The 13,212-nt window shown below is 54.1% G+C and overlaps 3 protein-coding genes across 3 annotated transcripts; 2 read left to right on the forward strand and 1 right to left on the reverse strand.

The window, feature by feature from the left end:
- Positions 1 to 97: 97 nt before the first annotated feature.
- PHACADRAFT_84742 (uncharacterized protein) lies at positions 98 to 2,707 on the forward strand (the record flags this gene model as incomplete). The annotated part of the gene is made up of 8 exons (XM_007390212.1): positions 98 to 240; positions 297 to 394; positions 447 to 607; positions 670 to 748; positions 806 to 1,144; positions 1,197 to 1,686; positions 1,742 to 2,403; positions 2,457 to 2,707. The coding sequence occupies 8 exons, from the start codon at positions 98 to 100 to the stop codon at positions 2,705 to 2,707; spliced, it is 2,223 nt and encodes a 740-aa protein (XP_007390274.1).
- A 239-nt stretch (positions 2,708 to 2,946) lies between these two features.
- Positions 2,947 to 3,998, reverse strand: PHACADRAFT_155945 (uncharacterized protein; the record flags this gene model as incomplete). The annotated part of the gene is made up of 5 exons (XM_007390213.1): positions 2,947 to 2,991; positions 3,046 to 3,383; positions 3,425 to 3,497; positions 3,551 to 3,717; positions 3,776 to 3,998. The coding sequence occupies 5 exons, from the start codon at positions 3,996 to 3,998 to the stop codon at positions 2,947 to 2,949; spliced, it is 846 nt and encodes a 281-aa protein (XP_007390275.1).
- A 325-nt stretch (positions 3,999 to 4,323) lies between these two features.
- PHACADRAFT_110597 (uncharacterized protein) lies at positions 4,324 to 12,372 on the forward strand. The gene is made up of 39 exons (XM_007390214.1): positions 4,324 to 4,625; positions 4,678 to 4,932; positions 4,987 to 5,098; positions 5,154 to 5,424; positions 5,476 to 5,498; positions 5,545 to 5,626; positions 5,680 to 5,879; positions 5,935 to 6,018; positions 6,073 to 6,405; positions 6,454 to 6,703; positions 6,763 to 7,161; positions 7,216 to 7,259; positions 7,314 to 7,488; positions 7,543 to 7,614; positions 7,665 to 7,797; positions 7,851 to 8,225; positions 8,281 to 8,463; positions 8,515 to 8,548; positions 8,599 to 8,713; positions 8,769 to 8,786; positions 8,839 to 8,897; positions 8,949 to 9,179; positions 9,233 to 9,274; positions 9,325 to 9,461; positions 9,514 to 9,938; positions 9,996 to 10,115; positions 10,168 to 10,289; positions 10,340 to 10,436; positions 10,485 to 10,603; positions 10,656 to 10,777; positions 10,827 to 10,945; positions 11,002 to 11,074; positions 11,132 to 11,285; positions 11,340 to 11,549; positions 11,603 to 11,765; positions 11,829 to 11,902; positions 11,974 to 11,982; positions 12,039 to 12,120; positions 12,173 to 12,372. Exons 1-39 carry the CDS (start codon positions 4,381 to 4,383, stop codon positions 12,178 to 12,180), a joined length of 5,769 nt encoding a protein of 1,922 aa, XP_007390276.1. The 5' UTR covers positions 4,324 to 4,380; the 3' UTR covers positions 12,181 to 12,372.
- The last annotated feature ends 840 nt before the right edge of the window (positions 12,373 to 13,212 follow it).

The raw sequence follows: 13,212 nt of genomic DNA on the forward strand, positions 1-13,212 counted from the left end.
ATCGTTATGTCTCCTCAAGCTTCAAGATCCTCGCCCTCCGTCTTTGGACGCCTCTCGACCCTGCGCCACAAGTACTACTTAACACGCGAAACACATCATGAGCTTGACCGGTGCCCTCAAGGAAAAGGTCACTGCCGTCGCGCAGACGAAGAAAATCGCAGACTTGCAGAAAGATATCCTCAAGCAGGAGAACTACCTCAGCAACGACCATGGCGTGCTGGTCTCAGACACCGACAACTGGTAAATAAATCTCACGCCACACTGCGCGACGTCATGCGCTGACCGTGTCTGCGCAGGCTGAAGGCGTCAGACGGCACTCACACCGGACCGTCGCTGCTCGAGGACCAGATCGCCCGCGAGAAGATTCACCGGTTCGACCACGAGCGTATTCCTGGTAAAGCGGTTTATTGGCTTCGAGTCCGACGCTGCTGAGCGTGCCCTACTAGAGCGTGTCGTCCACGCCCGCGGCGCCGGTGCGCACGGGTATTTCAAGGTGTACAGTGATGCCGCGAAGAAGTACACCTATGCTTCCGTCCTCACCGATCCGTCGCGCACTACACCGACGTTCGTCCGCTTCAGTACTGTGCAGGGCTCCAAAGGCAGTGCTGTGAGTATCTCAAAAATTTTTGCGTGGGATTGCCTTGGTAGATCTTCAACAACATTATTCAGGATACTGTCCGAGATGTCCGAGGCTTTGCCACCAAATTTTACACTGACGAGGGCAACTGGGACATCGTCGGAAACGACAGTGAGTTCCATATTGCGCAATGTCCCCTAACAGTCATATTATTGACTTTCCTCGTAGTCCCTGTGTTCTTCATCCAGGATGCCATCAAGTTCCCCGACATCATTCACGCTGTCAAGCCTGAGCCCCATAACGAGGTTCCCCAAGGCCAGAGTGCGCACAATAACTTCTGGGACTTCGCCGGGCTCCAGCCCGAGACTGCACATATGGTTATGTGGGTTATGTCTGACCGCGGTATCCCTCGCTCGTACCGCATGATGCAGGGCTTCGGTGTCAACACCTACACTCTCGTCAATGCTTCTGGCGAACGCTTCTTCGTGAAGTTCCACTGGCTTCCCGAGCTTGGTGTCCACAGCCTGGTCTGGGACGAGGCCCTGAAGATCGCCGGCCAGGATCCTGGTAAGTTCCATTTAGAAGAAGCGACGTTCTGTTTTTTAACAATCATATGCAGACTTCCACCGCAAAGATCTCGAGGAGGCGATTACCAATGGAGCGTCCCCCAAGTGGCAGTTTGCCATCCAGGTCATCCCTGAAGCTAACGAGCACGACTTCGACTTTGACATTCTCGATGCGACCAAGGTCTGGCCCGAAGAGCTCGTTCCCCTCGAGGTCATTGGCGAGATGGTCCTCAACCGCAACGCCGACGAGTTCTTCCCCGAGGTTGAGCAGGTTGCCTTCTGCACCTCGCACGTTGTGCCAGGCATAGGCTTCAGCGACGACCCTCTCCTGCAGGGCCGCAACTTCTCTTACTTCGATACGCAGATCAGTCGTCTTGGTATCAATTGGGAGGAGCTTCCGATTAACAGGCCCGTCTGCCCTGTTATGAACTTTAACAGAGACGGCAAGATGAGGCACAAGATCTATCAAGGCACTCTCAACTATTGGCCGAACCGCGCTGGTCAGTTCAAACCCGTGCCTTGTGAGGAGGGCGGGTACTACGAGTAGGTTTTAGTGCACATTCATCATGCGAACGTTGATGCTTAACGTGGCCTGCAGCTATAACCAAAAGGTTGCCGGAATGAAGGCCCGCGTGCGTGGAGCCAAGTTCCAGGAGCACTTTAACCAGGCGCAGCTGTTCTACAACTCGCTCACCGACTACGAGAAGCAGCATCTCATCAGCGCCATCTCGTTTGAGCTGTCGCACTGCGACGATCCGGTCGTGTACGAGACCTACACCAAGCTGCTCAACAACATCGACTTCAACCTCGCGAAGCAAGTCGCGATCAACGTCGGCGGCGTCGTTCCTGAGGAGCCCGCGCGCGCGAATCATGGCAAGGCGACGCCGACGCTCTCGCAGCTGTACTACGCGCCCAAGGAGCCCACGATCAAGTCGCGCCGCATCGCGATCCTCGTCGCGGACGGCTTCGACCTCGCGCTCGTCGAGGGCCTCCGCGCGGCGATCAAGGCGGGCATGGCCACCTCCTGGATCATCGGCCCCCGCCGCGGCTGGGTGTACCCCGACGGCGCGGAGGTCGGCTCCGGCAAGGGTGGCGTGTGGGCGGACCACCACCTTGAGGGGCAGCGCAGCACGCTCTTTGACGCGTTCATTGTTCCGAGCGGTCGCAAGAGTGCTGAGGCGCTCGCGGGGAACGGACGTGCTATCCATTGGATTCGGGAGGCCTTTGGCCACTGCAAGGCCATTGGAGCCATTGGTGAGGGTAAGCGACTTTTCGGTGGATGAGTATTGTATGAGGCGTTAACGCACTCCCAGGCGTCCTGTTCTTGCGCGAGGCGGTTATGCTCCCTGGAGTCGAGTACAACACCGACTTGAACAGTGACGATGTTGTCTCCTCGTTGGGCGTCGTCACCGTCGGCAAGGTCAGCACCTCGACGATCGCAGCCGACACGCTCAAGATCGCACAAGACAAGAAGGGCTTCGTCTCCAGCTTTGCGCACGAAGTCAGCAAGCACCGGTGCTACGAGCGGGAGCTCATGGGATTGACCACCAAGGTCGCTTATTAAACACGTTGCCCATCGGACTTGGAAGCAATGGATGAAGCGGACCTGTGCTGACCGGAAATGCAAGTAGTTTATGCGTGTAAAATATTAACACTATCGCATGTATCATAGCGAATATAATATGTAACTTTATCCGAGAATCGATATTTGGTCTGTTGACACACTTGGTATGGCCGGTCCGCGGCATTACACCACTGAAGCCAATTGACGAGCAATCAAGGCACGTATTATAGACCTATACACTAATTGCCGAAGTCTTTCAGCTTCTCAGCTACAGATTTTTTGAGCTGAATCACGAAATGTGAGCGCGCGTGTCATCGTTGAATATGAGGTGAACATACCGGCGGACTAAGCCCATCTCCCTCAAAGTACGCAAGGAAGAACTCGTGCGCCAGCCAGTCGCTCTGCACCGAACCGAGGTCACGAACGATAAGGCTCCGTTGCTGGCTGAACTCCGGCGGTGCGAGCAGGATATCGAGCGCCTGGCCCTTGGGGAGCGGTGTGCCTGGGAACATGGACTTGAACTTGCGCAGCGGAGACTGCACCGCGAGCTCTTCGTCTGCGGTGATACTGTTGCGCTGCTTTGCGAGGACGAGACGCGCCTGGAGGGCGCGCATGAAACCGTCGCGGAGGTGCGAGAAGGACGTCGAGCGGGTTGGGACTAGTCTCACACGCACTGCTGAGCATGTGGAGGGTGTAGTGAGAGGTGGAGGCGCGTACCGATGCGGAGAACGCAGACAGAGTTCCTGATGATGTGTTCGATTTTCTCCTCAGGCGTGGCAGACTTGGATATCTGTGCTTCTGGAGGTTAGTCACTGAGAGCGCAGGAAGGACGAGAATACGCACATTGAGTTTGGGGCCGTTCAGGTCGGCATAGAGTCCGACGGAGTAGACCTTAATGCCCAGGAAAGAGACTGTCCGAACGCCAACACCGACGAGCTCAAATGTCGGCAGCGGCTGCTTCGACTGGACCTTCAGGGTGTTCGGGAACGCGATTCCAGACGCGGGATCGACTGCACGACACGGGTGTTAGCACATGAGGCTTGTAGATGGAGAAGCTACAATGCACACTTGTCTCTTCAGCCTGAACAGGCTCTGCATCGAGCTGGATAGTCGAGCTGGACTGCCATGCGAGCAACCCAGTAGCAGCAAGGGCAGTGGTCCATAGGAGAGGCTTCAGCTTCGACGAAGTGGCATTGCCGCCCTGCAAAACGCGTTTGGCGGCGGTGCTCGAGAATGAGCGAATGCCGGAGGACAATGTCCGACAGACGGCGGGCTGGAGGAGTTGGAACATCGTGTTCAACAGTGAGCACTGGTCGCGGTCGTCGCGCGCTCGCACCCGGAACAGCAGAAGCGCCACGCAGTCGGGGTTCCTGGATAGGAAATTCGGCGGGAGCCACGTGAGCGGCCCGAGTGACGATCTGATCTGGAGCGTCCTCTCTCAGCACAAGACTTGGAGTGTCTACGCGTCGCCCGCAGCGCGCATCTTTCTCCCGTACGGCTTGCGTGGCCTCGATATTTGTAACAGGCCGGCGTCACCGAAGAACTCGTAAGCTCCCAGGAGCTCATATATATCACAAGGTAAGCCCAGTCCTCAAACCACACCTCCGATGGATTACACCGATCCGCTCAGCTCCGTCATAAATAGTCTACTTTCCAACGCCTCCAAGAACGAGATGGATGACGACGAAATGTCAGTGCCCGACTCTCCTCTCGAGTCGGGCGAGATGTCTCCCCGGCAATCTGCCACTTACGACCGACAAAGAGCCACTCTGCAGAGTTACCTTGATTCCCTGCCATACGAGTGCGAGTCCGTAGAAGACATGCAGGCCCATCTGGAATACATCGTTGGCAAGATCGCCATCTGCGCCAAGAGCAAGAATTGGCTCGTACTCACTACATGGGACGGAGCGTTGCAGTGGTACGTGGCTATATGCGCTCGGGCGCGCCGAATTCGACTGAGGCGCGTGCAGTTGGCTCTTGATGCGCTACCCTATCCCGAAGACCACGCGAGCAAAGCTCGCTCGCCTGTATTATGAACTGTGTCTCGTGCCAGGGCTAGAGCCCCGTGTTATTCGTAGCTGGGCCGACATGCTCTCTCGGCTGCTCTCCACCAAGCCCGACCAGAAGCGCAAGCTCGAAGCGAAGGACCTGCAGCTTCCGTGGCAACCCTTGTGGCGCGCCTTGCAGAAGGAGCTGTGGCCAAAGCGCAGGCTGCACGACCCAAAGTGAGTCGCGCCACAGCACATAAACATTCTGAGAGCTAACGCCATGTATGCTAGCCGGAATGTCGTGAACGTCCTTCTCTTCGTTGCAGAAGTGTGTCGCAGACACTACCCCGCCTCTGAGATACCTAATATGCTGTCCGAGTTCACACCTTTAATCACTCAGGAAGTAAGAACCGTCAGCATTCGTTTGAGGTTCACGAAGTTAATGGTCATATTTACAGAATATCCTGACCATGATACCTGTTATGACTAATTTCCTTCCCCCCACACACGTTCACCTTTACATGCCTCTCATGTTCAAGCTCTGGGAGGCCTTCAACTCCAGCGTCATTGACGACCGGCTCCTCGAACTGTGTGGAGAGCTGTCTGAGGAGCACGTCGCTGGTAAACTCGGTGATGCGGGGGAAGAAGGAGGTGCAGAGTGGCAAGATGTCGGTATATGGTCAAATGCCGAGTGGACTGTGCTCATCGGAAAGGCTTTGGGTGCAATGAGTACGTATAACAAACCCTGGAAACGAGTCTTATTAACACTAAATTGTTCAGATGTTCCGGTTGGGTCTATTAGAGTGAGTTAGCAGCGCATGATGTGTGGCGCATTCTCACGTATTATAGGGTGCAAGCACTACCGCCGCACATGCCGATAGCATGGCCGACAAAGGTTCAATGAGAATTAAGAAGCCTATCGTCAGATTCAGTAAGCGAAAATCGCTTGCTACGTGATAACTCATTGATAATATGTATTTACAGACGCGCTTGCAAAGTTTTTCGTGTACTCTATGTCCACCGACGGGCCAATCCGACACCGGAGCGACTCTCCCACAGATGCCACAAGTAACGCTGAGACCGGTTATCTCGCTGGGTCAAGGGCTCTAGACTCTCTAGATAAGCTCATAACCAGCACGGAGACGTATTTTCATCCGTCCAACCACGGCCATTGGACTCTGGCTGTGAGCATTTCTCGTTCGAGATTTATCAAAGACGGTAACAAACCTCTCTCATCAGCTGACAAGCTTCATCCAACGACTATCCGCCGAGTTCTGCAAGCGATGGAAGGAAGAGCAGCAGTCAGCATGCAAGACACCGGTCGTAAGTGCACTAATAAATTTCCTTTTGCGACTGCGCCTCAATTGTCCTTCCCAGACTCGCCGACTTACCGCGACGATTCGGCGTGCGTTCGTCAAGACTCTGCGTACACCAGCACTGCTTGCTATGTTCGCAAAAGACCCTGTGTCCGCGACCTACGCCCAAGGCGCGCTGCGTGCACTCGCAATGCTAGACCCAAATCTCATCATGCCTGAGATTTTGGAGCGCGCATATAGCGGGCTGGAAGTGGTCAATGAGACGCACCGGACGACTGCCGTACTAACAGCCCTGTCTGGAGTGGCATTACCACTTGTATCCGAGAAGATTTGGCTTGGCGGGCAGAAGCATATCGCCCCACTATTGGAGCTGTGTATCCCTGGTATCGATCTGGTAGGTTGTTACCCACTCACCAATCAATTTAGGCTAACATTGCTTCAGAACGATCCCATGAAGACTCTCTGTACATCCATGTTCATCGTTTCAGTCGTCCAACACATGAAGATAGGAGACCTGTCTATCCAGCAGGGCGGCGTTCCGCTTTCTAGCACACCTGCGGAGGGAATGATGGAGATAGACGCACAGCCGAATGATATCCACCTTCCTGATGGCACAGAACCGGGTGAGAAACCGACCCTGAGCCGTGAAGAGGAACGTACGCTTGCACGCGAGAGTACGGCCGGTTTTGCAGGTACGTGTAGCCGTTAATCAGCCTGAGGCAGGACTTACAGATCGACTTTCATGGCACAGATTGGGTCACAGCTCTCATTCGCAGGATCCTCGCTCTCTTCGAGAATCTGCCAGAGGAAGGCGGGAAGAAGAACACGACAGGCGGCAAGATGGAAGAAGCAGTGCTTAAGTCTACCAAGGGTGCGCTCGACATCTTGTGCCTGCAGCTCTCCGACCCCTTGTTCGACCTGGTTCTGCGCCTTGTGTTCGATTATGGCACGACAAATGCCCGCTCGAACGCCGTCCGTGCGTTCGGGCAGCTTGTTGCCTGCCTCGCGCGCGTACAGCCCGAGAAAGTGATCGCGAAGTTCCTGCCGTTTTGCATTGGTCAAATCAAGGAGGAACTTAAGCACGGCGCATCGAGTATCAGAAATACGTCGACCCATACAGCGGTACCGTCTGATACCACTCTGCATTGGAGTATGTCAACCCTTCCTGGTGACAAGGTGTTACAGTGTGACTGATCAACGATAGACATGTCCATCTTGCGAGGATGTCTCGGGTACGGTGGTCCTGCGGTGGGTATGTCTCCCAAGACCAGGATCCTCGTAACTGATACCTCTTGCCACTAGCTTCTCAAGCACAAGGAGGATGTCATAGAACTTGTGCAACTTCTGATCGAGAAGACGAAGAGTGAGCGTGGGTACAGTGGTACAGGTCGGTTGATCCACCGGATCCTACATACTGTTGGTGCAGTATACCCAATGAACGCACGCTTCGTGAACAGTGACGAGTGGGATGACCCAGGTGTGTCCACAAGTCTGCGTGTCACTTGATGTCAGAGAGCTTATATGCGGTTAGAGTTCGATAGGAATCACAATCTGCACTGGGGCCGGCTCATGAATCCCGAAGACGTGAAGCTTGAATGGCATGGTACGCAAAGTACCCCTTCTTCTGACATGGTATCATCAACGTGCCTCTAGTTCCGTCCGTGGAGGAGGTTGACTTCGTCATCGAGATCCTGGACAGGATCGGCGCACCGTCACTGGATAAAATTGAACGCCTGCTCGAGTCAGCAGGTCACTGGAATAGCATTGATCGCAACGACTTTTGTCGGTAGGTAACGCCGACTTCTCTTCCTCTCCACTGCAGTCTCACATTGCGTACAGCTACCTCCACTCGATACGATCTATCTGGGGTGGGCTGCCAACCATCCTGCTAGAAGGTTCAAAGGAGGTTAAGAACCCCTGCTTCTACGCTGAGACCGAGGTCGAAGGTCTCCTGGTCACGCCTCTCAATGTCAGGGCCGGTTTTGTACTTGAGAATTCTGCCGATCCACGCTATCAAAAAGTACTGGCTCATCGCACGCGCTTCGGCAAGGTTATCCATCGCGCCGCCTTCGCTTTGAGGCAGAAGGCCGAAGGCGAAGACCACATTGACGCCGTCATCAGTGTCTCAAAGGCGATTGACGTATACCTACTGGAATATGCTATCACGAGGAGTACTTTCGATGGACTGCAGAAGGCATATACAGTGTCAAGAGAGTACGTCCAATCGTCCGCGTATCTGACAGGGTAGGGCTAAAACATTGCTTCTCAGCCTGAACCGAATGTGGCCACGGCAAAGAGAGAACTCGCGTCAAGCCTTCATCAAGCGTGCTCAGGCTTACCACGCCGGGCGCGTTTACTTGCACTCCCTCTACCGCCGCCGTGCAGAACTCGATGACCTTCTGCTGGAAGATCTTGTCGAATTGTCTCTCTCCCCGTACACTAGGGTAAGACGGTAAGTGTGTCCGCTCGTCCCGGCATGAACTGCAGACCAACTCGATTCTAGACACTCTCAAGCTGTACTGCACAATGCATGCGGAGTAAGTCGGATATCGCTGTTACATTACTCCAGATGCTGAAGCCCGGACAGTACTATCTCCGTTCGACTCGGTACTGCTTGCCCAGGCTCTTTCAAGCGCTTGGCAAGGGCGAGGATGCTGACCAGATGAAAGGCGCGCTGTATCTCTTGTGGAGCAAAGGCATTAGTGAGATTTTTTCATTTTTCTTTCTGTGTGAACCGCTGATCTGATTCCGCAAAAGCGTCTTATGCACTCGCCGGTGAGTTTTATCTCGCCATGTTTCTCACTGTTCTCATCAATTGGTTTGGTAGACCCCCACTTCCATGGACAATATATGATCTCGTTGCTAGAATGCCAGCACCAGGAGAAGGTTGGTTCAGAAATTTTCGCTGCGTTATCCACGCTGAAGGAAGAGTTTTAGCCTTCAATACAGAAGCTGGTTGGCACTGTGGCACAGGATGCTCTTTCGTTTATGACAGAGGAGGCGCTTCACACTGACGCGTTCACGGACGATGCTGGTCGCGTGGAAGCCGCCTTAGAAGAGCTTGCACAGGAGTTCTCGCCTAACCTAATAGACCCAGATCTATCGCAGAACGCTCTAACCAAGGCCGCTGCACGAGGACAGCTGAAGACGCGGAGGTTCAGAGAAGACGTGAGCCAGTTTTTCCAAATACTCAGCTGCTGAAGAGTCTCATTGGGATGCAGGTGACAGCGGTCCTTAATGTTGCACAGAGGCCTACAACTCATGTGAGTGTCCTCGGTGCTATAATAGCGAAGTATTCCGACCTCTATCACAGTGGCGTTACATCCAAATAGCGGCCAAATTCCTTGCGAACTTACTTCGAAGGGATTCCGTGCCTCCCCCATCAGTCGCGAAATTCTTCACCGAACATTCTGTCAGCCCTCACTTGACGATTCGCTCTACTGCTCAAAAGTGTGTAGATTATAGTGACAGGTACTGTCGCATACTGACCATGAGCTGCCAGAGCGATTGTCAAGTTGACGTCCCACGTCAAGATCCGAACATACGCGAGAACGAGCGATGAGCTCTGGCTGGATGAATGGCGAAGTCCGCTACGAACGGACGTTCCTGTCGGTGATCCTTCAACCTTCTTTTCTAGGCTCCGGGAACCTGTAAGGCTCGATGACTCTGGTTCCTGTTACGTCGACAAGCTCGTCACCGGCTTCCTCGTCTGGAAGGACTCTGTGAAGGGCTACCGCGCTGTTGGTCCAGGTACCTCGCCTTTCCTCTGGGAGTCCGCGTCTCAGCCATTGTTGCAAGCGATGCGTGAGGTCGTTATAGGCGGCACGTTCTTCAGTCAGCTCGCGGCGCTTTTGGGACAAGAGTCGAGCAAAAATCCGACAACGTTGAAGCTACGCACGGAAAACACTGCCTTCGTCAAGTCGTTGGGTACGTTGGAGAAAATCGTCGGGATGCATTGACCCAATACTGACAGTAACATTTAAGCGAAAATGTTTGAGCACGAGATCCTCGACGAGATGCTGGCTGTCCTAGAACCACTTCTGACCGACAATGATCGGTATCAACAGCGTGCTGGCGCAGAAATGCTCGCCGGTCTTCTCCGAGGTCAGTCACTGCGAGACGAGGAGGAACAGCTCGTACTAATTCCCTAGCTCAGGTGCCAAGCATTGGCCTCAGCAGCACTACGAACGGCTCTGGGAGTGGCTCATGGCTCGCTGGGCACATATCTACGCCCAAATAAAGCCCGACACGCTCAACTTTTGGGAAGGCGTGATCAATGCATGTCACTTTCGTTCCATTCTCCGTAGCCTTTGTTAACTCGCACACAGGAACAGCTATTGGATCATGACTACCGGCGAGTTGAGCGGATGGTCAGATGGGTGCTGTCCTTGCAGCTGGATTTCCATGGCGACTCCGCATTTGCGAGTACGTGGTCCAGCACGTTTGTGTCTTAGTAACTGAATATGCTGGCAGTGACCAAGGCGCTAACATTCTTTGGCATTGTTGTGGATTGCTGTTGGCCATGCTTTGAACCGTTGTGCGACGACTACATGAACCTCTTCCTAGATAATGCGAACACTGGCTATGCAGAAGTGAGCATCGACTCCTTTTCAACCTGTCTAACACTAACGGTTTGCCCGGCAGATGCGGCAGCACATAGCGCACAATCTCTCGGCCATTACTTCAGAGCAGTGGCGACCATCATACCCTAATGCGGAAGCCCTACTTGCGAGCTGTAGGAACAGTCCAGACCCGTTTGGTATCAGGTATTTTTAACCATTGCTTTTGGTTTAACTGGCCGTTCATCATCTACAGGAACGCGCGATACGTTCACAAGGTCCAGGCGATCGCAGAGAACTTCCCGAAGTGGCGAGAAGAACGATTGCCGCCTCCCCGGGTCAGCCAGTCGCAATACGACAAGGTTGGGCTTACTAGTGAGTCTCCCCAAGACCTCCGTAACTGGATTCAAGTCTCATTAGCTTTTATACAGCCCTGCAATGGATATGGACGTCTGCACATGGCCCGCACCCCTTTCTTGTCCTTCCATATGTACTCACCTTGCTGTGAGTTTTGGAATTTACGGTTTTCCGGCAACAGCTCACTTGGGATATCCGCTCTAGCCCCGAAATTTTGCGGATGTCCGAGCTTAATGACAGCTCCGACCTGCAAAAATATAGCTCCGCTGTGCTTTACGTGCTCTCCGCGGTTGATGCCCCGACGGACGATGTGCATGTCGTTGCCAACCATTTCCTCGATACTATCAAGTCGTCAGATGTAAGCCATCTTCACAAATACCACCGTCACATAGCTCTCTGACACTCTAAGCAGTCATGGCGAGTCCGACTGAATGCGCTCCCCACCTTACTGGTCTTCTTCTACCGCAACCTCATGTGCATTTCAGGCGATGTGGTGACAAGAATGATGGACGTCCTCCTCGAATGCCTCTCGGATGAGAATGTAGAGGTACGCGAAATGGCTTCGCAGATGTTGACCGGCGTGGTCAGGTGCTCGCAGAGACAGAGCATTATCCCCCTCAGGGTACGCTCTCGTGCATCTTCTCCGTCACACGTGCTCACTTTCCATATCCATAGGACCGCTTCATTGCACTCGCGCGGAGGACGAAGCTTCCCACTCGGCGGGACCCTGCATACCAAGAAAAGCTCCGCACGCTGCACTCGGCGATCCTAGGTCTCTGCGCTCTGGTTGCAAGCTTCCCGTATTCGGTCGAGCCCTGGATACCTCCTTTGACCGATAGTACGCACTCTTCATTACGCTTGCGTCACAGCGCTCAGGCTAATATCCTGTGCCTGCGCCTAGTCCTCGCGGCCCATGCAACGGACCCAATACCGGTGTCGACAACGATACGCAAGTGCGCATCGGAATTCAAGAAGGTCGGTCATGCCCCCATTGATCTAAGCTGTAGTACTCACGCTTGTCATGTCGTATCTCTTCTCCCATACAGACACACCAGGTACGCCGGATGTGTGACCATGGCAGCGGTGGACGCAACTAACAAAACTTTCGCAGGACACTTGGCACAAGGATCAGCTGGTCTTTGACGAAGATCAACTGCAGAACTTGTCTACCATGCTGGTGGGCACGTCGTACTGTAAGTTAACTCTAATGCAGCCGTACCGGCGAGAGTGCTGATCTTTTGTCAGATGCGTGACGCTTCGCGCAAAGTGCTCCGTACAGGCCGCTTAAGTGTAAGTCAATCTACTCACACGAGCGGCGCGCCGTTTGAGCGTTGGTGCAACATGTATATTACCCGTGACCCAGAGATCGATGCAGTTAACGATCAGAATTAACCTTTGTATAAGTTGCATGTCCAATTCATAATGTTCTACTTACTACAATGTCGAATGTATATACACGTCGAGGTTGTGACAGGCTAAGCGCAGGCATCCTTCCGAAAGACCGTAACCCACCACCATGGACATGTAATTTTGTCCCCAGCGCTCTACGGCCTCACCGAGGGCAGGAGCCCGACCTCGTTGATGCAAGCGCAATCCACAGGGAAGCTTCGGGGCACGGCCCATGTGAAAGTTCGAGGGCCATCTATGAATGAGATAGGCACCGCTAGCCGCACCCCGAGCGAACCCGAGGCTCCTCGCGCCGCACAAGCGAGCGAGGCGTTACAAGGGTGGGACGCGGTGTGTTGGCGGAAGCCGTTCGACGGGGTGTCCGTCGCCCTGTCCCCGAGCGTGTCCCCAGGCAGTAGTCCCGGCGCGCACGGCGGCGTACGCTCGTTCGTGCGACGAGCCGCCAAGGGACGCGTCTTACGTTGGCTCTGCGAAGCCTGTCCCGAGTGCTTGGAAGCTTTCACAGAGTGCGATGGAGAATGCAGGGCGTGTCTGAGCTTGTTGGATCGATCTCTTTATTACTTGGTCGTAGAATATTCTATGCCGACTGCAATCTATCAGAGTACCTTCCCTATCGGCGGTACCTAGGGGTTAATGGTACTGCCGCGAAGTAGAGCAGTCCTGGCGATGGACACGAGAAGCGTAAGCGAGTGGAGTGAGGAAGAGACGGATAACTTGCCTGACTGGGTTCTCATGATAACCTACTAAGCGCGGTGAGACAGAATCGAGGGAGGTCAGCAGTGCTGGCAGAGATTAAATTGGGGTTGAGAAGAGAGTACGAGACCTGGCTGGGTCGATGCGAGCGCCGTTATCAGAGCGACCTGTGGCCGAACCGACGG

The sequence above is a fragment of the Phanerochaete carnosa genome, assembly GCF_000300595.1.
Source record: "Phanerochaete carnosa HHB-10118-sp unplaced genomic scaffold PHACAscaffold_1, whole genome shotgun sequence".
Taxonomy (NCBI): Eukaryota; Fungi; Basidiomycota; class Agaricomycetes; order Polyporales; family Phanerochaetaceae; genus Phanerochaete; species Phanerochaete carnosa.

Coding starts and splice junctions, on each gene's coding strand:
- PHACADRAFT_110597 (XM_007390214.1), top strand. CDS start 4,381: ATGGATGACGACGAAATGTCAGTGCCCGACTCTCCTCTCGAGTCGGGC. Junction 4,626..4,677: donor TGGGACGGAGCGTTGCAGTG/GTACGTGGCTAT, acceptor AGGCGCGTGCAG/TTGGCTCTTGATGCGCTACC. Junction 9,939..9,995: donor TGCCTTCGTCAAGTCGTTGG/GTACGTTGGAGA, acceptor GTAACATTTAAG/CGAAAATGTTTGAGCACGAG.